Genomic DNA, 23,375 nt, shown 5'->3' on the forward strand with positions numbered 1-23,375 from the left:
ACATGTATTTAATAATACTGTGACTGTTTGTCTTTGTCCACCATTGTAAGCCAAGGCCTAATGATGATATATTGTTTTCAGCAAGGATAAAATCCTCTTCCTAAATGTCTGACACCATTATTTTATATTTAACATGACACAAGAGCTCCAGCATCACATGCATTAATGTCACAATACCTACCAACACCAGTCTTAGTGATGCATTGGAAGGTTCAAAGAAATCCAGCCAGTCAGTCACATTTTGAAAGCGTTTATTCTTCTTACCTAGAGAAAATGTTTTCCTAACAATTAAATGAAGAGGGGAGACATGGAAAGGAGATGGGTCCTTGTAGAAAAATAGCAAGCAAAGTGGTTTGGTGTTGGGGGATGAGATGGAGGTCCTGGAGGATGAGGTCAAAGCATTATTACAGCATTGATATTGGTACAATCCATACTTTTCAAATGCAGTTTTTTGAACATCTCACTGCAACATCTTAACATCTCAAGGGGCAACACTATGAAAATAAGCTTTAAATGGAGCAATTACATCCATACAATTAGGTCTCACCCAAATATTTTTCAAGGCATCTCCAAAAAGTGTAAAAAAAAAACCCTAAAACAAAACAAAAAAAACAACCTCAAACCTTTTCAGCTTAGCAAAGTTTTCCCTCCAATGTACACTATTGACAGTCTTCTAGAAATTGTACAAAGTTTTGTGTTGCAGAGAGGGAGAGAGCAAAAGCCAACTCTTTGGTACACTTCTATGTACAGTACAAACTGGGTGTGTATTCACATAGAATATGAGGGTGGAAAATGATATATCAAGCCATTCTTCACAGGAAAAAAGCGATATTTTAAAAAAATGTAGTAGCTGTTTAAGTGATCCAGATATGACACAGGTATCCAGCAGCACTTGAGTTGTCATATGCAGACTCATGCATGAAAAGGAGGGGAAATTTGGATGTTGGTCAAGTTATAAATCACCAAGTGCTTTTTTTTTTTTTAAAGACAACACTGAAAAAAAATCTTGAGGTTCCACATTTTGTTACTCCAAAAAAAGCAGGGCATGATTTATGGGTCTCTTCCCTCACTTCAGTAATAATAGACATTTTACTGAAAAAAACACTTGTTGAAATCCCTAATCTTGTCATTTTGCCGGTATAAAACTGTATGTGTTCTGTCGACATGGGCCATGTTGCACACATGTGGGATAAAGCCAACTTATTATTAATGTCACTTGGCTGTCTTCATGCTTCATAGCACTATGCAGTTATTATCTATAGAAATTTGCAAAAAATTGACAGCAAAGACGGGCAAAAGCATAAAGGTTGGCATGGCTAACATTATGACTGGAAAACAAAAATACATAATGCATTTGGTTTATGAAGGCTCTACCAATATATGGTTTGGGTGGGAATATGTTTCTCTGTTACTTCCCGTCCTTTCCATTTGGAGATAAGCGCGAGTTCCTACCTTAAAGTACCACAACAAAGAAACTAGGTCTCCAGGGAGAAAAAAGCTTAAGAGAGAAAAAGATAAAGCAATATCAAAAAGAAAAGAGCAGATAACCAAAGTACTGTGTAGCCATTCAGAAAAAGAGCCATAAATAGAGACAGATCTACTAGATGAGGTCTCAAGTTCCTTCTATGACCAGTGTAATTCATAACAAGGATAGACTCAGCAGCAGGATCTCTTGTTGTGTGTGTGTGTGTGTGTGTGTGTAGCTTCTACAAGCTCTCACAGGAGAATGCAGGCACAATGCAGTCACTGGCTCTTGCAGACATATCTGAGTTTGTGTACATTTATATTTTTTTCAAGTCCAGAATCTTCAACCCTTCATTATCCTTTTGCAACCCGGATTGCAGTGTGCACAGCCGGCCTCTAGGAGGCGAGCCAAGGATGGGAGAGGCACTGGGCTGCAGTGGCTCTCTTCTCAGGCACCAGGTCCAGCATGGGCAGCAAGAAGCTGCTGAAGCAGTGAGCGTCCTCCTTGGACCACTCGTACTTTTCCACCAGTACCTCAAATAGACCCCAGGGCTTCAGCTTGGTGATGTGACGCAGATCACCTGAGAGAGGAGGTGAGGACAGAGTGGAGGGACATGGGGGGGAGGGAAGGGAGGAAAGACATCAGCAGCATGATTTAAAAAATAATAAGAAGAAAAAAATACAGAGGGACAGAGCCAGAGCTCACATCTGAAAGGCTTCAAATATAGGGAGAGTATAACTTTGGAATGTTTTTCAATCTTGAGACTGAAAATACTAAATATCAAATATATATATATACAAAAAACAACATTTCATACAACTAAAAGAAATTCCTGTATTTTTGACATTTAGTAATATAGTGTAAAAGTATCCAATTCACCATAACTAACATTAAGCTCTGGCCTCAAACAGGACAATGTCTTATCCTGAGACAGTAAATGCTGCATCAGACAGCTGTACGTACTCAAAGGTTGTGTTGGATTAAGTGACAGGGAATGGCTGGTGGCAGGATGGGTATGTTTACCTTTCTTGGTGAAAAACTCCTTTGAGTATTTGCCTGCCAAGATCAGCTTCCTAGGAACTTTACCAAGTAGCTCAATAATCAGTGCTATGTGATCTACAAGGAGAAAAGAGAGTTCAAGAGGAGCAAAGGTTAAACAGAACCATTTTAGTGATTTTACACATTTAGTATAAAATTCTTTAGTCCAATCTACATTCATCAATAACATAAACCACACGACTCTTGTAATGTTGTACAATTTAATAGCCGTTTTGGTGACTATTCATTGAATGAATGACTCTTGGTGCTTGATGGTTCTGTCAAACCCACAGTACCTGGGTGAAAACTTTGAGCTTTAACTTCTTGGGGAGTTATCTAATAATTTCACATCATTATGCCAGCACATTACATAAAAGGTTTCTGACTAGTTTAGTTTTAATGGACTATGGAAAAAAAAAATTCTGATGGCCTGAACAATCTGTTTGGTTGAACTGCAATCTTCTGGAATGGAACTGAATCAAAGTTGCCATCAGGGTAATTAATAATAACATATATATTGAAAGTTGGACTTTCTAAACTGTAGTCTATCTATCGGCCAACTAAATCCAGCAATAGCACTCATTTGTCCACTGGGTTCCAAGGGAATTGCAGAATGATATTTTAGGGAAAAGCAGCTCATGTGTGTCAGACACCAACCTTCATCTCTGGAGTAGTCTTCCCCAGAATGAGGTTCAAACAGATAGTCTCCAGTAGCAAGCTCAAAAGCCTGAGGAAACAAGCACACAGGAAATAAACAGTAACAAACAGGAGAAGTGTGAACTCAGTCGGTTACAAACCAGCAGTATGGTTAATGTGGCTGACTTGAAAGATTGCTTTTCCTGTCCTCGTTTTCTTTCGTTTGACAGTGTGTGTGTGTGTGTGTGTGTGTGTGTGTGTGTGTGTGTGTGTGTGTGTTTATGTCCATCAAGTCGGGATCCTTCTCACTCCTTCGAGATGCATTCTGAGCGTCAACAGAGTTCTCCTGCCATTCACTCACAACTGCGCTAGGCTGTGTTTATTTGCTACCCTGTAACAATAACTGTGTGTGTGTGTGTGTGTGTTTGTGTAGGCTGTATTTGAAAAAAGGTTTTCCTCTACTAGCACAATCGACTGATTCCTGTGTAGGTAGCAAGGTCACATTTTATGTACAAACGTAAGGCATCATATGACTTGTCAGTTTGCCTGTTCTGTAGGTGTTCATACAGTATCACTTTATTTCCTACTACTTCAATCTGATTTCCATCTTTTTGTGTGTTTGTGTGTGTGTGTGTGTGTGTGTGTGTGTGCGATTGTACTCTACCATGCATGCTGTGCTCCAAATGTCTGCTGGCGTGCTGTAGCCGGCTCCCATTAGCACCTCCAGAGAACGATACTGTCGTGTCTGGATGTCGTCTGTGAAGTGTTTGTGCTGGGGGACGAAAGGAGAAATCAACCATGTTGGAGCACGGAAAGCCCGAGAATGGGGAAAGTGGTAAACATGATCTGCTGTTTTGACATTGGGTTTTGGCATTGGAACCTTAAACCACATTAAATTAATCGGCTCCCAGTGAGAGTTCTTTCTGAGGAAAAAGTGGTACAACATTTTTGTGCACTAATGAATTATGTGCCTCGGTAACATCTGCACTCACCACCCAGCAGGCATTGCCAAGGTCAGCAATCTTAACCTGCAGCTTGTCAGCATTCAGAGGTTCCAGTGGGTTCACCAACAGGCTTCCTGATCCTACAAGTAAAACAAAGAAGGAGAGGGGAGGGTGGATGGAGAGAGAAGAGGACACAGGTGGAAAAGCAGGGGGACAAAAGGAGAAAAAAAAGACAGCATGAGAAGACCAAGGAAGGCTTAAGCTGGGGACACACTAGAGAGTCACCAGGCCAATTAACATCATATTTACACATAACAACAATCAAGACGAGACCCAAAATCTGAGGCATAGTAAAGACTGACAGTCTGAACAGATTTTGTGGTCCTGCGGAGGCTTTACAAACTCCGTTTTTACCACACTTATCAAATAACAGGCTGGTGTGATCTGCACTGATCATAACAAATACAGCAGGTTTGATATTTATGACCTGACCTCTAAAGAGGACCTGAAAAGTGTGAGTATATTTGGAATCAATTTTGGCAAAACATTAGCCTGCAAGTTTCTTTCTCTTGCTAACCATTCTGGCTGTCTTCTTCTTCTTCGCCTCCTCTGGTCTGTCCCAGTGTATCCATCTCCTCCTCCTTCTTCTCCTCCTTTTCCCCCGCCCTCAGCTCTACAGTAACAGAGTCAGGGCAGAGACAGGCAGGGAGCTGCGGCAGGTCAGGGTGCAGGTCCCCGGGGGTCCCGTTAATGGTGTGATGGTCCTGCTTGTTGTCTGATGTGTTGTGGTTCTCCGTCTTTGTGTCGTTCTCTGGTTGGTTGGCATTCTGCTGGTCTTCCTGTTGCTCTGTATACTGCTTGGTCCCAAGTACCTGGCTCTCCAGGCTAGTCTCGCTCCCCAGGGTGGAGGTGAGGCCATTGCAGTTCACTTCCATCCTGTTTGTCTCCTCGCCCTCGCCCTTTGTCTGTTCCTCCCCCACTGGCCTCTGGTCATCAGAAGTTGAGTCTATGGGAAACCAGAATGTTAAATATATTTACACAGCACCACAAAAACATAACTATTCCAAAAGCATTTTGTTCAGTTATTTCATGAATTAAATCAAAATGTGTAACAAATTCTTTGCTGAGTGCAAGGGCTCATTTGAAACCCTTCTATATAGTTAAGACATTATTTTGGGGGGTTAAGTGTTTTCTGAAGCTGCATTTGGAAGATGTGCTGAACATCAAAACATAATTAACTCTTTGCCTTGGGTCACTGTTGTTACCACTCCACCCATTTAATGTTGGAAAAAGCTGCTGCCTAGGTAATTTCAGGATTTAGCCTACCATTGAATAGGGATTATGTGAAACAGACCCTGAGTATTGTCGTAATATAGGCTAGCACCCACAAGTAATTCTTGCACTTGGGTGTCATCACCCACTTTTGCCACTGATCGGGGATAATATCTAACTAACGCGCTATCCAACTGTTTAACTCAGGATCCTGCCAGCCAATCACCTGCGATGGTATGGCTAGCAATATCTTGCAGTGTAGCAGACACGGAGAGAGTGGCTGAAGAGAGGGTGTCTTCCGTGGTCTCTGTTGTCTCTTCGTCATCCTCTTCCTCTCCTCCCTCAGGGGTGGCACCTCCTTCCATTTCCTGGATTCTCTTTTCCAGCAGCTCTGCCTGCTTTTTTTGTTTTTTCTTCATCTTCTTCTTCTTGTTCTTGGACATCTTGGCCATCTGAGGAAAAGGGGATTGGAGTAGAGAGAGATGTGGAGAGGAACACTGTGAATTTGTCACAACACTGACACCATCTAATTTAACTTCAAATCTAATTTGGACATATTGCTCATATCACAAGCGCTCTTAAAATAATGAGACTTACTGGCTTGGGTGCTGGGGCTGTGCTCACTGTAAGAGACAGAAAAATGAGAAGATTACATTTCACATTTAGCGGAGACATGTGTGACACATTCTCTCCATAATTAGCATTCGCTTCAGGTGGTTGGGTTGATTCGCACCCCGCTGTACTAATACCTTGTTTCTGCATTAGCATCAGGCACAGTGGGAGTCACACGCTCCTCTGAACGAGCTGGTAATTTCCATAACCAATCGAGAGGTGACTCATGCTGACACACAGCTACGCACACCTCTTTTATTAGAAACTTCCAGGTGTTTTTTTTCTGAAACATAGGCGTACATGACTATATAGCCACAGATCCTTCAGCATTATGGCATTCAGCTGGAAAATAATCTTTTGCAACGTCTTCTCCTATTCCCGTTCCATTATGCCCTATTTTGTGCCCCTTGACAATGCAATCATAAAATCATCTTAATGTGAAAGTGTTTATTCATTTAAGGACCCATCTTGAATCAAATGTGAATGCCAACCACAAACTAAGTGACATGCCACTGTAAGAGTGAATAGGAATAGACTTGCTGATGGCAGAGAAAACCCTCTAGGTCAGTAACATGCCATTCAAATCATAAAACTTGCATAGAGAGAAAGGTTGTGACCTGCAGAACCGGAGGGAGGCGCAGCACCAGTCCTCTGCCACTGGGTCGCTTCAGCAGCCATCTTCTTGACATAGGGCTCATTGACAGTCAGAAGGATATTCTCTGGTTTGATGTCTGTGTGGATGATTTTGCACTTGGTGTGGAGGTAGTCTAACCCCTGTAGGACCTGCAGAGCAGCACAGTCACACAGCGAAAGGATGAAGGATGTGTTCTAGCTCAGTGGTTTTCAAAGTGGGGTCCGGGAAACCCCAGAGGTCCTTGAGTGGCTTTAAGGGGGTCCTCAGTGAAATGAGGAATAGTTTAATTCCACTGGAATTATTTCACTAGAAATTGTTACAGTGCAGAATATATGAGGGATCATTTTTATCATTTTCTTCTTTGTAGTAGTTTAATTCCATCACTGTTAGTGTTCCAGTATGACAACCAAACAATTTGACCCTTTGAAACTTGCAGAAAAATCACATGATTTCATTGATAAAACATGGGACAAAAAAGACAAGGAGGTAATTAGGTAATAAAAATGACCAGGAACATGTAAAAGAAAATTTGGGTGGGTGGTTACAATTAGTAGAAAAAAATGTTTTACAAATTACAAGAAAATTATATATAATTATTACAATTACATATTTAACCTTCAGACCAGTGATGCTGGATCAAATGCTTGTGAAAGGCATCTTAGGTGTGTTTAAATGCAAGCATTTCACAAGCATTTAATACTTAACACAAACCAAAATATCTCTGACATACAGTAATGTTCTCTAAGGTTCTCTCCACTCAACTTGGGGGTCCTGAACATGAAAAGGTTTGGAAACCCCTGCTCTAGCTTAATGTCTTTGCATAGATGACAATTAAAAAAAAAAAAAAAAAAAAAAAAGAACAAATCTTGGAAGATGCAGCCCCATTGCTGTCTGCTGAATTTCCACAGCTCATGATTTAGACAATTTTTTAAATCTCATTAATCAAGTGAAAGAGTTGCACCTCTTTCACATAAGTATATTGTTACATATACATGTTATATCAGTGTACTGGAGTCTGTAGAACAACCGGTGAAAAGGGTAGGTTTTATAGGAGCCCAGTTCTATCACATTTACAAAAACCAGAAAGCATAATGTTTGTCACTCTGGCCGTGAGCCCACTTGCAATACCAGTCTAATCATTCAATGAATCAGAAAATTACTCCTTGGGCGGTAAATAAATTGTGTTAAATCCAATTACTGGTAATATTTTCAAATCAACTTGTTCCTCCTGAGGAGATGTACCTGTCGTATGATGCTCTTAACGCAGGGCAGAGGCAGGCCTTGATAATTGGACTTGATGATCCACTTCAGTAGGTGGTGGCCCAGAACCTCAAACACCATGCACACATCTGGCAGGATGCAAGGTCAAGGACTAAAAGAATATGTTTTTTTTTCACTCTGGTTACCCACACGAAGACAGAAAATTGGTCAAAAAAAACCCAAATAGATATAGAGCTTAATTCAGTCACTAACCAAACTGATGAGTGAAATGATGTTACGATGTTTTTCCACATATTACCACACATCAAAGACAAACAAACTTTCCTGGACTGTGCTTTAAATGTTTGAAAGCCATTAAAACAAAAATACACACACACACACACACACACACACACACACATTCCCATACATTATTTATTACACAATTGCCACAACTTTTCTGTATTAGTCTTATTTCTGCGACAAGGAGCCAGATTTAGTAGCAGCCAAGGTTACCAAGTAGCTGCCAGTGACAATTAGCAGGATGAAAAATTATACCTAAAATAATATCTGGTTATGTATCACTGATTATGCAGCATCATTTCCAGGGAAATATTTCAAATGCCATGACTTTTCAAGGTTTTTCATGACTGTGAGCCCTTAAAAAACATTCAAACATATGCGCATGCATGCACGCACAAAAGTGAGTCAGCGAGAAGACTATCTAGAGGATGTCTGGGCATGCTGCCTAAAGACGCAGCTGTAGGCAGGCTGAATGAAGAGAGAGAGAGAGAGAGAGAGAGAGAGGGATGGAGCAAGTGTCACTACAGGAGGGACTGTCACACCTAAAGACGAGCCAATACACACAGCTAGCCAAACATCAGAGCAACATCTGTGAACCACTGATAGAGGAGAAGTGCATAAGTGTGCGTCTGTACTAAAACTGCAGCAGACAAAACCGTAAAGGCTAGCGCTTAATTTGTGCATCAGTGCTATGTTTGCAGTAAAACTCCCTAAATCCAGTAGGTCCCTGGCTTAATAACTGAACTTGTCTTTGAAATTAATGCCAGACAAATGTACCCGTCTAACATAACAAGAAAGAACTAATTTAAACGTCTAGCCTGAGGCAGTGCAGTCTTATCGTTGGATGTTAAACACTTTGAAGTAACCATTTGGCCTGCAATGAGTATAATCAGTATGTCCAAGACATCAAGAGAAGACAGCAACAGGGGGAGAGAAAATGGAGGCCGAGTTGCTCATTTATGTTACTCATTTCTTTAACAGGGACTGTGCATATTAATCAGTACCACTCTATTATGGTGTAAATGTGCTGGGAATTTGACAAAAGACTCACATTAATTTCCATTTGCTGTCCAAGGTTGAAGACGAGTTCGCGATTTTGGAACATCGGCCCTATTTACAAATGATCTGGCATCATCCTCAGACATAGAAGGTATCATTTCATTATCTGCTTCAGTACTGAGTCTGATGTCGAGGAGCTGCAGGTTCCTGCTTGGCAAGAGCAGGGATCAATGAGGCAACCGTAAATGGCTTTGAAAAACTAAGATAACGATGCTTTTCAGAAAAGCAACAAGAAAAGCAAGATATTGTAGCTTGAGCCAAGAGAAATCCCAAAAGAATATCACTGTCTAAGTCCAAAATTATTAACAAAATGCTTTGTTTGTGATACCATTCTAAGGAGAACGTTCTGTGATTGGTAAGGCTTCACATTATCAAATGGAACAGAACAGGGAACAAAAGATTAATTTATTTCTGAGTTTCAGGAAGACATGGGCAGTTATTGCTTAAAAAGAAATCTCTTTCTTAGCAAAGGATACGAGTGCCGTTCATGCCAGAAATCTTGAAATCATCAAGAAGCTGTACCACTTTCTCTCTGCTGGGGTCATTGGGATCTGTGTTCCTCACCTGGAAAACATAGACATGCACAGATGATGTATGCGCGCGCGCACGCACACACACACACACACACACACACACACAGTCATGTAGTATGAAAATATTTCAGGGCATTGCAGTTTAAGACATTAAAACATTAAAAACGGGATAACCACTGTGTGCCTTACAGATTTGAGCAGCTTGATCTCATCCAGAGCCGTCTCAGTGTAGTGCTCAGCACTCTTCACCACCTTCATGGCCACGAAACGCTTACCCCTGATAAAAAAAAAAATAATAATAATAATAATAATAAATTAAAAAAACACACACAAAAATCGTTCATTTATTTGACCACAACCTTAGGGGAGGTTTTCAATTTTGTACAGATCAGACAACTATGAGGCCAAATATCATAAAACCTCCACTGTCAGGGCTTTATTTATCTCAATAAAAGAGAGTACCAGGCCTTTATAAAAGACAAGCCATTACTTCTTACACCTTAAAGTGAAAAAATAAAACTATATTCTCCCAAGAATTGTGCTGTTCAAAAATATATAATTGCCTTTTTGGCACATAGCCGAAAATACTAAAAGTACTGGCAACTGAAGTCAGATTCTAGAAAGATCTCTATTTTTATTCAAACCTGACCTTTTTTTCAACACATACACTGCGTCACTAATGTTAGAGATCTGGTGACATTTTCAGAAATGACTACAGCAGAGTTTTGAAGCTGATGCAGAGGTGTCAGCAAAGGAAATTCTTCTAATGTCCACTAGAAGCTGGTTTCAGGAAAAAAAAAAAAAAAAAAAAAAAAAAAAAAACTATAAATCCAATCCAATTTTCAATGTATTAAGAGGATATAATGAAAATATGATGAGGTTGTATTTGCCAAGTCAGTCTGTATAGTGATTGACAAGTCATTCATAAGTCTAATCTAAGAGTTACACAATTGCCTCCAACTTGGTTCTATTCTTTTTCTCATTTTGTTGCTTCATCCCCAGAAAATTATAACATTGTGCAGCTGTAAAGACAATGCCCTTCAAAAGACAGCAGTTAATGTTACACTCACTGCATCCACCTTTATTTGACACCAGTCTTTACTGGACGTTTTATGGTATTAACAAATGTCGCAGCTTGATGAAATCGTCTCACATTTGAACAGCATTGCATTTTATGAGCTCTGACTCGATACCTGGAATTTGGCCATAGAAAGACTGTACACTACTCTCTATGTTCCAGACAGCTCCACTTTTGTTGAGTCAACTTACTGGATGTCCCAGGCCAGCCAAACAGTGGAGAAGTGCCCCCAGCCCAGCTTACGGATCACATGGTATCTCCCATTGAACAGGTCTCCTATCTTCACATGGTGATATCCGCCTAACAAGAGAGACGTGAATGTCATCAGACTCACAGACGGCAACAATGGTCTTTGATATTCTGTGTTAATGTATAGTGTGTATCTGTACGGACTGGACCGAAGAAAATCTACTGAGTTTGAAATCAATTTTGATAACTGGGGAGGAAATTCAACAACATGCTTGAAAAACTGTCCTTATAAGAAGAAAAAAGAATTTTTAAACGCATACAATATATAGTTAACAAACAGATTATCTGAAGAGATAGCAAGACTGAAGAGAGACAACATACCCCTGCAGTAGTCATTGGGGTCCTCCTGCTCCTCATCATCAGAGCCCAGGATCTCTTCATCCTGCTCTGGGAGGGGAGAGTCTGGCTGGCCTGGCTGAGAGCCGCCTCCTCGACCATGAGGCTCTGGTCTGAGTCGGGGACAAGAGGAAGAGGGACGGCAAGAAAAAGAGACAAAGGGCCGGTTAAAGTAAGGGAGTTAAAGCTCGGACAGAAAGCGCTTTCAATAATGTCACGCATTTTTGCCATATAAGGTAGTCATTCAGCTTATGTTTTTATTCAGAGTAAACACTGAGTGCGCTACAGCACAGTAAGATTTATGCTTCTATCACCAAAATTACAAGCAACCAACAACCAAGAATCTGTGCTCTTATAATGCTCCTGCGATGATGATAAGCACAGTACTATAAAAATAATACAATAAGGACAAGTGAGATCAACATAAACTGGGTGGAGAAATGAGCAGGATGGAGTCAGAACAGAAGGATCAGGTGCCTGGTAGCAGCAGAGCACAGAGCACAGACTGTCTGCAGGACTACAAAATGGAGGTATGATGGTGCAGATCCCTTCAAAGCCTTGTTCACCAACTCAGGGGTTTTGAATTTGATATAAACAACTGTGGGCAGCCAGAGGAGAGAGTATAGGAGGATAGAGACATGGGACAATGTGGGCAGACTGAAGACGGGGTGGACTGCAGCAAACTGGATGAGTTGAGATGAGAGAAGTAACTTATAGAAAGAATGATAAGGAGCTACTTTCACTTCCAAAGATTCAAGTCAGCTCTCTATAATTAATGCTGCGCTAGGCAACTTTACACGCTGACAGCTCCAAATGGCAGCAGGAGGTGACAGTTCAATTTTTTTTTTCTTTTAAGTTTTTAGGGAGTTCATTAACCAGAATGAACTGCAAACTTCACTGACCTACAGTAAATTTATTCTTCTTGGGAGCTATTAGTTGTAGGGATGGTCCAGCTTTCTCTCAAAAGAGTGCTTGTTAGGCGCTTTTTAAGTGAAAGTTTTATACTTGTACTTTGAGTTTTAATAATACAATAAATTTAACAATACAATTCCGGCTTGGAGAGAGCAGAGCCCCCCCCAGTGACCATACGTAACACTAAGGGTGTAACGATTCACTCATTTCACGATTCGATTCACAATACAGGGTTCACGATTCGATATTCTAATGACAAAATTTGAATTAAGAGAAGAATATGATTAAACAATAATATTCTTCGGCATTATCAATGCAAAACAACTTGTTTTCTTGAACACTTGAACAGAGGAATAACATTTTACAATTCCAACTCCAATTCACATCTGGCAGATGTTTTTATCCAAAGCGACATACAGCTCTCCACAATGTGACGTGACGATACACATACTACAGTTTTTCATGGCAAAGTACAGCGACATCATATATTGTTACAACCCTATCAGTAACATAACTGGAGCCCAGCAAACTGCACCAGCAGTGGTGGTAGCAGGTTGGTTGCGGTGGCAGATGCCTGGGTGTGGGGATGGGGAACTACTAGATGGAAGACAGAACCGCAACTCGAGAATGTGAACTTTTGTACACACCTTTGTATACACCTTTACCTAACACCTGAGATCAATTTGGGCAAAGACGGCAGATCTATGGGGTCTCAATTAGTTTTGTATGTGTTTGTAACTAAGGTGAATATGAATGCAATGTAATGCTGAGTCGTGCAAATTTGCTGAGACTTTACACACTGCCCTGGCAACAAAGGTTCACACAGTAATCCGTATCAAGCCGTGGTACATCTTCATCAGACTTTAAAGAAAACATTTAATAACACTTAACCACATTTAAAATAAAACATCTATCAGTGATACACCTTGTGTTGTGTTGTTGTTTTTTGGCTGTAGATTTTTCTGATTTGTATGGACAAGCAGAGCTATGTAAATGATGTGATGACATAATCTTTAAAATTACACACCTATGTAAACAGTAAGAGAATCCCAGACAGGTATACATTGTTGTCATTACTATCATTATTGTTATTATTATCATTTATTGTCAATATAGCATTTAAATGATGGTGGCTATATTATGTTTCTTCACACTGATGTTCAGTATCATACCACACAACTGATCGAGACAGTTACGACATGGTTTTTAACACAAAAACACTGACATTACTGAATAATTCAGATGTGTACTTTAAAAGGGAATCAAAGTGTCAGAATGCATGTAAAGAAACCGAGCGGAGTTGTTTATTTCCCTGGGGGAATCGTGCTCCCACACCTCACTCTAATGGGTTTTACCCTTTGGCCGGCGACTCAGTGTGCTGGTAGAAAACACTGGCATGATGCACAGCACTGCAGGTGTATGTGCATACAAACACAGATAACCTCACACAACAACATTAGCCTCCAGTGAAGGACAAGGAAACAGTGCAGAGTAAAAGTGGATCAGCGCAGCTCGGTGACCTGATTAGGAGAGCTGCTGCAGAGCTCAACATTTTCAACTCTGCCTTTCCTCACACATCTTTTCTCCACTCCGCTCCTCTACTCACTTGATATTTCAAGGTCAGGACGCTAGTCTGCCTGTACTACAAAGGAAAACACTGAACATAAGGATGTAAGTTTTTTTTTTCTGTAAACTCCCAAAGTTCAGTTGAACAGTGAGCACAGGGTTTCACATATCTTTACTACTGCCAGCTGCTGTACTACCACACTACGAAAATGATGTCAGTATGAAAAAAGATATTTCTCATTGTCCATATTTTCAAGAATATAATGACAACAAAGATGATAACATAATCCCCAGCGTGGTATTTGATATTTGTGTTGAGAATCTTGGTGATACTTACAGCACATCTGCTCTGCTATTTGTTTGAGGTATACTTGGGGCAGGAACAGCTTTTACTCTATCTTGTCAGTCAGCAGCATTGTGACTTTTCAAGCAATTTAAATGATATTACAGAAATGGGTGGCAGACTAATCAAAGACTCGACCGCTGGAAAACAAATCAATAATCAATTGGATAACCGGATAATTGTTGTCATTTAGAAAAATTAAAGAATAAATACCAAGTGCTCTGGTTACAACTTCACAAATGCTACGGTTTGCTTGCATTTTTCTGAAATTATTTTTTAAATCATAAAATGAACACTTAATTTGGGTTAATCTGGTCGCTAATCAAATTAAGTCAGCAGAGAGGTTTTTTTTGTTTGTTTGTTTGTTTTTTTCATTTGATAGATAAAATAATGAATCAAGAAAATATTGACAGATTAATCAACAACGAAAATAATAGAAAGTTGCAGCCCCAGTAAATTACAGTCCAGGTTGAATTATTACCTAACAACCAAAACAGTAGTACAGTCCTTTGACCAAGACGTAATGTCATTCAATATTAACTGCCTTGTTGAATAGCTAATGGTGACTCTGCAGTGCTTAAATGAATAGGATGTGTTGTGCAATTCTGGACATAGTGAAATAAATTATTCAAACACAATTCTCCGGTTGCTCATATAGGACAGCTCACTGGAGAGTAAAACAGACAATGTATGTTTTAATGAATAGGGACTCAAGGTGGAAATCAAGTCAGCCAACTGAAACACACAGCCCAGAGACGGTGAAAGAGAAAAGTGTCAAAACAAGCAGGAAAGAGGAGCTCACTTCGACTCTCCACTAGCGCTGTCCTTGACAATTTCTTTGATTGACCGGTGAGGTTTATATTTTACGGAGAGTGCGTGCAGGTGATGACGGATTATGTCGCCACATCCCATTGCATCTGATGTGATATAACTTTACCCATTCCTGCCAATTGTCCCAACATTTCGTTTATATCGTTTATAACATTTATATCAAATTAGTGTCAAATCAATAGGCTAACAGGTGCACAGAGCTCAATTTCAGGACAAGACGTTATCATGCACATCTCAAAGTCCACAAAGCCTTGACTATTTTTACCCTAAAAATGACGAAGAGGGGACTAAATGATTTCACCCAACTGTGTCATCCATCTCTTTGCCCGAGTGATTTCGCCCAAGTCTCCAAGCCAAAAAAAGAACAGAAGAAAATCCCCAAAACTGCTTGACAGACTGCTCGACTGACGACATTCTGACCAAACATTTGACTAATTAGGGTCAGCACATACACTGTGTTCAACCATCCATCCACACACACACACACACACACAGTCAAATTATTCTCTCACATCATTATCTTGTTCTTGTTTTTGTAGTATTTACGATGTTACCTTCTTGTTGCTAACAAGTGGACAATTTCACGCCTGGTTGTTTTAAGTGCACTTTGCTGCTGTCCTTGGTACCAAAAGTAAATTTAAAAAAAAAAAAAAAAAAAAAAAAAAAAGACCAAACATTGACAGAATTTTCTGGCAATGTATAGACAGTGTATGGGATCATAGTGTATGGGGGTCAAAGCTAACATGTTAACCAATTCATTAATTTGAAGACCTTAACACACCATTAAAAAAATTATGCAAATTAACACAATTTTGAAGTTTTAGCCACTTTTGACCGTTAAACCCATCTGACATCACACATGATGCTGTGGACGCTGCCAGCAGAGAGCTACTTTGAATACCAATAAAAAAAATAAATAAATAAAATAAAAATGAATGGCAAAACAACGTGGGGTCTGCTGGATGGCAAGTTTTCGTTCAAGATTTTTTCCAATGTTTTAAAATGTCAGCTATATGCCAAACTTTTTTTTTTTTACTAACTAAGTGCTTCCTATAGCCATTGTAGTAAGCTAATACTAGCAGTGGTGCTGTCCGACCACACTTGTGAAGTGTGTAAGGGTCAAATCTGTCAACACAACAAAACTGAGGGATGCAGTTGCTAAGTGGATTGCCACAGACTGTCGGCCCATCAGCGTTGTTGGAAACAACGGGCTGAAAAACTTCAGATTACACTGGGGAATCCATCGTGTAAAACCCATTGAGGAGCAACAATTGTTTCCGAAATGCTCATGACCATCATGCATTAATGATGATAAATGCATGACTACAGTGTGTTTAATGTGTTTAAAAATATTTATCACTTGACAACCCTACTCGTGTGTGTATTCTTTTTTTTTTTTTTTTCATGTTGAGCTTTTTATCACATGCTATAGTCCTTGCTCAGCACTGCTGAAGATGTTTAATGTATCCAGACTAGAGGACTGTCTGGGTCTGACAGCAGATACACAATCTGTGTCATTGGTAATTAGTTGATCTTGGCACACCATGGAGGTAAGGATGGCCTACAGCTTCTAGCAAGAAAACCTGCTCTGAGCACAGACTCACACACAGTGCAGACAGATGTTTCACACAAACATTTCCCCCTTCTTTACGCCACATGGCGGTTTCAAGCAGACTCAAAGGACCTGCATCTCTCAAACCAAACCCCCTTTGACCAAGCTGTTTTACAGCAGCTCCTCGTGTTTTAGTGACATCTAGGTTATTGAATAAAACTGCAGTCAGGTAAAAAGCCTGGTCATGTGGCTCTGAAGGATTTGGACTTGATCAAAATAAGCCATGCATCATCTGTTAAAACAGCAGAGCAATTTTAACAGCTCTCTCTCCCTACATACTAATGTAGAGGAGCACTTTACTGCTAACAGTGTTTACCAGTGGTTAAATGTGGTTGTCTCTCTAATCTGGAATTTACTATTGCATGCAGTTTGACTTCATTGGATGAGGGTATTTTGTTGTAATTTGTTTACAAACAACATTAACAAAGTCATTAGGATTAACAACCTCAGCTAATCAATTCACCAGCTTAAGTCAGAGCAGAAGGGCCCATTTGGTTGCACACTGGCAAAGAGGTGTTTACTAAGCCTCATATATTCAGCGGTCTACTCAACCATACTGCTTGTCCTCTCCTGGAAAAAACAAACAAACAAACAAAAAAAACAATGTAAACAAAGGGCTTAAGTCAGAGGTTGTAAGGAGATTCCTGATTACAAATGAGGTCTTCTGGTTCTGTGACAAGAAAATGTAATATTCACAATCAAATCAAAATGAAAACCAGGCTCAAGAGTTTTTCAAATTAGCATCAAAGTTCACCAGAGAATTAATTAGGATTTTCTGTTACTTTCACGGAAAGTTTTCATGTGTGTAGGAGGTATCTTATTGGGAAAAAAACCCTTGGCAACAGATTTGATTATTATTCATCCTGTGATTATGCTTCTTGATATACCCCCCATCTGCTGTGAGATTTAATTCTGCCTCGTCAAAGAAAAGGTTATGCTGACGTGGGTATACTCACAACACTTTCAATTTTTTCAGAATGTTTCAACCTTGATATGAGAGAGCCATTAAAATTTCTTAGTTTTGATTTTCCCACTTATGACAGGAGTTTCAAAGAGTGGACAGCCCCAAATTAATTTCAGCTGGTAGTACAAAGTAATGGAAGATAGAGCCTTTACTCTTTCTCAGATGTTTTTACAGATGTTTTGGTACTTGCAAACAAGGTTGCCTGATAAACATGTCCATGTGTTACCCGTCTTAAGCTTAAGCCTGCAGCACATTATTAAAAATAAGCTAAAACCATCCTAACCTAGTGCTTGTTCAGAGAGTAACAATATGTTAATTAAGAAGTGCTAAAATTTAAAACCAAAGTGGAAGACACTGCTGTGCACAGATGGAGAGTGCATGGATGAGCGACAGATGAAGATAGTGCTGAAATCAAAGTTGAATGATTTATTATTTGATGGACAGACATTAACTGATTAGAATTTGAACAATCAAGTAACAGTTTTAGTTATTACCAAATAAAAATAAGTTTGTTTTTTTCTTTTACTAGTTGGTCAAACTGACTTAAGCAATTTTGAGACAATCAGCAAGCAACCAATAATGTGATGAATGTGCTACCTCCTTTTTCTGGGGCGGCTGATTGATAAGTGCTTAAAGCAATCTCAGCAGCACACATAAGACCTTTGCCAGCCCACACACTGAATGGTAAAAGCATAACCAAATTGCATAAACACTTAAGACACTAGGCCTGTCCAAAACACCTTTTGGCATTCAGCAGCAATTATTTGATGGCATTCAAAGGATTGTTACGTGGCTTGCCCGCATGTACATGAGGGATTTCCAGCACTGTGTGTCATGGTGCACAGAGGGACTGTCACGGTAGAACGTATGCCACTAGCAACATCCAACTTTCCTGGTGGGGGGGGTGCCCATGGACACTGTCCTATCCTGAAACAAGAGTCCCACATAAATTACCTGGAGCACTAAGTGAAGTCTCTCACCCTGAAAAGCTCTCTTCTGTTTCTCATATTTCATCCTATTCTGGTGAGACCAGGCAATACGGTAGCTTAATGTATATTAACCATTGGGGGGTTTGTGTTCCTGTTAGTTACACACTCTGGTACACAGACTGATTTTATGGATTTCTGTCTCCGAGAGCGACACACGTTCCCGGAATTCTGAATCTGGGGGCAGATCTGATGCCCAGGGGCACGCCACTATATGGAGAATGGACTGTGCATCCAGATTTTGTGAGGCAAGTGTGGATGTGCTGTGGCACAACCACAGTGGATCTGTTCACATCAAGAGAAAACGCACAGTATTTGCTGATAAAAAGTAAAAACAATGTGTGCGTGCGTGTGTGTGTGTGCCATTGACTACCACGTCAAAGCTTCGAAGCATTTGGGCCATTTGGACGAAACACACTAACACTTTGTAATGAGGGCCAACAAAAAATGGGTTAAAAGCTGTGCTTGAGTAATTACATACAGATGAAGAGACAGAATGGTGAGGAGGTTAGAGGGACATCAACATCAAAGAAAGCAGTGAGAAATACAAAAATATGTACCAAATATTCATGACATAAAAATTACATGTCACCTGCACTCACTGGAGGCATTCACAACTGATAAAAAAGGCCTCTTGGATTATGCAAAAAATCTCTTGGACTGCAGTAAATCGACAGAGAGAAACAGGTCAGTGTCAATGCCCTGTTATCACCATACGTGACAAACATGCATACACTAATCAGGGTACTTCAAGGACTTCTACAACACTCACCGTGAGACACCATGACCTGTCTCAAGATGTCAGTAACTGTCTATGGCTGTTCATCACTCATGCACACACATACACACACACACACCCTGCTCTTACCTGCAGGATGCACGGATGCCCATGGGACGTAACAGAGGAGAAGAGGGAGTGCAGGTGTTAAGAGACCCTCTCACTCCATCCACCAGGAGAAAAGGAGGGATCAGAGGACCAAAGGAAAGAGGGGATAGGGAGAAAGTAGAGTGGAAAAGGAGGGAGATCAGTGCTGATGAGTGAAAAGCAGAGATTGCAGAGAGGGGGGAAATGGCAAACAAGAGTGAAAAGCAGGGAATTGAGTGAAAATGGTAGAAAACACAAAAGACACAAAGAGGATGGAAAGGAGAAGAGTGGGTGAAGGCAAGCGCAGAGAGGAGAGGAAGAGGAGACAGAAAGAGAGAAAAAGAGAAATGTAGAGGCTCTGCCGCAGGCTCAGCACAGATTCAGAGTGCTAGAGCACAGGGCACCACTGCTCGCTCACTCACATTAAACTGACTCCCTCTCTCTCTGACCGAGAACTCTCCTTGGCTGTCGTCAGCCCACAGGGCCCGCCCCCTTCCCTGAGAGCCGCGACATGATTGGCTAATGCAGTGCAGCACTGCATTGCAGGTGAGGGACGACAGCAGCTCCCCTCCTCCTTCTCTGACCAAAACAACATCAGTCCTCTTTCCCCTCTTGGGCTGTCCATCATCCTCATCACCCCCATCTTATTCTTCTACCAATCCACCACAATTTCACTGTATGTCTCTCTCTGAAAGAAAAATGCCGTTGAGCCAGTCTCTTTTGCAGCCATTATGTCCATGCATGTGCAAGCTGTGCTCTACATAATGAAGTGCTGAGTAGCCAGCTTACACTGTTCTGATTTGCTGCCTTAATGAAGATTTGAAGCCCCAAGACAGATGGAAATCAATCAGCAGATCCAATCATTAGAATCAGAGATTGATCTTATGTTTTGATTCACTATTGCCCCTTTTCCACCAGAAAAAACCTGGTGCTAGTTCGGAGCTGGTGCTAGAGCCGGTGCTTAACTGGTGCCAACGAAGAACCGGTTTGTTTTTCCACAGGTCAAGAGCAAACTGGAGCCAAGTCAGAGCCACGTCATGACGTCTTCGGAAAACGTAATGACGGTTGCGCGAGACGCCCGCTCAGAATCACAATAACCATCATGAATGAATGAATGAATGATACTTTATTAATCCTTTGCAGGAAATTACATTGTCACGGCAGCTTCATCACTTCAACACACATAAAACTGCACACTCATACTATACAGTGGCTGTAGCGTCTCTGTCTCTGTCCGGCCGTCCTGTCCTGAAGCCGGTGAAACTGATCAGTGAGTCGGGGATGATGTTCGCGAGCCGCGTCTCAGTCAAGCATATAATGCTGCTTTCCCGATACAGTTTCTGGCCCCGGGTGGAGCAGGATCTGGATTTATTAGCGATGCAAATACTGCTTGTATCTTTACAAGCCTACATTTCAATACAGAGGCGAAAAACACAATTATTGCCGGCTACCTGTCGGATTCCTGATCGGAACGAATGACAGCGATGTTTAGTTATAAAACGGGTGCTTCTCATCCTTAAACGTAATTTGCTGAGCCGCGTTCCATGCCGCTGTAAAATCAGTATAACCCACGGCTTCTCGGGGATTATTGTTTATGTTTATAGCGTTCGCAGTTCCTGTTTTGTTTTGTAACCCCGCCCACCAATGACGCGGTGGGCCGCGTCATCGGTTCTTTCTCTGGCTCCTGTTTAGCCCCTGCTCGGAGTCGGTGCTTGCCTAGCACCAGTTTGGAACCAGTTTGGCACCAGTTTGGCCCCTGCTTGGGCGGTGGAAAACCAAAAAACTGGTGCTAAGTCAGGCACCGGCTCCGAACCAGCCCCGGTGGAAAAGGGGTATATGCAACACAATGTACCAGGGTTTCATCTGTATTCATTTAGCAAAAAAAAAAAAAAAGAAAAGAAAAACTGCAAGAGAAAAAGAGAAATTATAATAAACAGTAGAACTTCAACTTTAAATATAAATCAGACCTAAACAGCAACAGATGTGGGACAAAACTAAGATTACTGCTCAAAGCACCACAGCTTTATCAACATCACAGACGAAACACCGCCATTTTCACATTTTCAAGTCAATTCAATTTGATTAAAAAAAGAAATCTAAATACTTAATAATAACTGTTGATATTTCCAAATAAGAAGCTACAGTTTTTGTAACCCTCAGTGATGTCTGAGGATGGAAAATGAGTTTACCACAATCTATGCCCATGCTCCTCCGTCTATCTGTCCAACCATCACGCACAATGTCTTGAATGCCACTGATGGAACTTTGACACAATTTCACTGAATAATACATTGTTTTTCAAAGGGGGCACTACAATGTTTGTTTAACTGTACGTCATTTATATTATTTTGGACAATTCTGATTGTCTTCTCCATTCTGGCATTTATAAAATCACAATGACTGGCCCAAAGGGCTGCTACAATGATTGTCTTCCTGTTTGTCCAAGTATTGCACTATATTTAAGACACCACTGGTCAGATTTAAGCACTTTGAATAAGTTTTAACTATATTCAGTCATACAAAGCAAATCCTGAGTCAACTGATCATTGAATAATGGCTATGTATTGATTACCTTCAGGGTCCATGTGCTTAGACCGTATATTAACATTACTTGGCATAATTATCTATGGGGTATTAATTTCATGAAATTTTTGATAAGCATTAGTAATAGTAAGTAAATAGTAAATAAGTCTGTAAGTAATGAGGATATAATGACCAAACAGGCAGAGACAAATAAGAGAACAGCTATGATAGAAAAATTTCAGGAAAAAAAAATAAAAATGAGAAAAATCCATCTTGTTAGCATAATGCATAATGATAGTAGGGCCCCACTTGGGTCTACCATGTCCAAAATCCCAGACGACATCTAGTCTCACTTCACAATATCAATATAATATCTATACATCGCCCAGCCTTAGTCTTAATCACGATCTGTTTGCTTATCAGCCGATAGTATCTACTTTTACTGCTCTGCTGGCAATGCACAACAGTATCACTTGCACAAACTCTTTGACGTTGCTTCTGCCTAGAAGACCTGATGACACAAGACTAATTAGACTATACCCCTGAAACGGCAGTGTCAGGGATGATATGGGTTTGCCCCGACTGCTGCTGTTTGCCCCACCACAGATCCTGGCTGTGGCTGCAATAATTTGAATACTGTTGAGTTATCTTTTCAAAGTGGCTGAGCACATTCACAACCCCGACAGAAAGATCACTACTGATTTCAGTGACCTCATGACCTTTCTTCTAATGCCACCATCAAGCCAAACTCAGGCTGTTTGGATATGGCCTCCTGTTGTTCAGCGACATCAGATACCTCATTTGAATCCTGGTGGCATCAGACATGCCACTTTCAAGTTGTCTGGAAGTTAAGAGTCATATCTACGAGTTGTTAAGAATTTATTAAAGGAATATATCACCCATTACTATACATTTCTGTATCAATTACTGACCCTGAGTTGTCGTGAATGTCCAACAAAATAAGTTTTTAAATCGCAAGAGTCAAAACTAATTTAGTACCTGTTTTAAGGCAAGCCCTCCACCCGTTCCGTCTGTGAAGCTGACCAATGTAACAACTTATTATACCAAACTCCAGTGTATCGATTGTTCATTTAAACTTTTCAACATTTCCCAACCTCTATGATAAACTAATAACAACTTAACCCCCCTCTCTCTCACAGGTTGAGGTCTCTCTTATAGGGTGAATACTGCTGAGGGATCTCTATCCTGAACTGTGTGTGCTGCAGTATAAATAGAAAATCTCTGTATAGTTCTTTCACTTGCAGACACTGAAACTATCAAGCACATAAAGGGTCACAGCTGGTTAATCTCAACTCAGCCTGGGCCAGATTTCCTCAAACTTTTCTTAAGTGGGCGAGAGTGATTGTGCCAACAAAGACTGCAATATAATGCAGCACCATGTCCATTTGACATC

At 40.6% G+C, this 23,375-nt stretch overlaps 1 protein-coding gene across 3 annotated transcripts in view; it reads right to left on the bottom strand.

Annotated features, from left to right (window-relative positions):
* Positions 1-234: 234 nt before the first annotated feature.
* Positions 235-23,375, bottom strand: part of srpk1b (SRSF protein kinase 1b) — a 28,936-nt gene continuing 5,795 nt past the window's right edge. For 2 of the 3 annotated variants that reach the window (XM_030051449.1, XM_030051450.1), the window contains exons 3-16: positions 11,345-11,472; positions 10,966-11,074; positions 9,886-9,973; positions 9,640-9,727; positions 7,844-7,950; positions 6,585-6,750; positions 5,953-5,978; positions 5,582-5,807; positions 4,661-5,089; positions 4,132-4,223; positions 3,804-3,911; positions 3,161-3,230; positions 2,489-2,581; positions 235-2,045 (exon numbers count right to left, since the gene is read on the bottom strand). In XM_030051449.1, coding sequence (XP_029907309.1) covers positions 1,861-2,045; positions 2,489-2,581; positions 3,161-3,230; positions 3,804-3,911; positions 4,132-4,223; positions 4,661-5,089; positions 5,582-5,807; positions 5,953-5,978; positions 6,585-6,750; positions 7,844-7,950; positions 9,640-9,727; positions 9,886-9,973; positions 10,966-11,074; positions 11,345-11,472 — 1,915 coding nt within the window. In that variant the 3' untranslated portion in view covers positions 235-1,860. Of the gene's footprint in view, positions 2,046-2,488; positions 2,582-3,160; positions 3,231-3,803; positions 3,912-4,131; positions 4,224-4,660; positions 5,090-5,581; positions 5,808-5,952; positions 5,979-6,584; positions 6,751-7,843; positions 7,951-9,639; positions 9,728-9,885; positions 9,974-10,965; positions 11,075-11,344; positions 11,473-19,441; positions 19,728-23,375 lie in introns of those variants that run through there. The other variant, XM_030051451.1, reaches the window with a different exon arrangement.

Source organism: Myripristis murdjan, chromosome 5 (assembly GCF_902150065.1).
Source record: "Myripristis murdjan chromosome 5, fMyrMur1.1, whole genome shotgun sequence".
Lineage (NCBI taxonomy): Eukaryota > Metazoa > Chordata > Actinopteri > Holocentriformes > Holocentridae > Myripristis > Myripristis murdjan.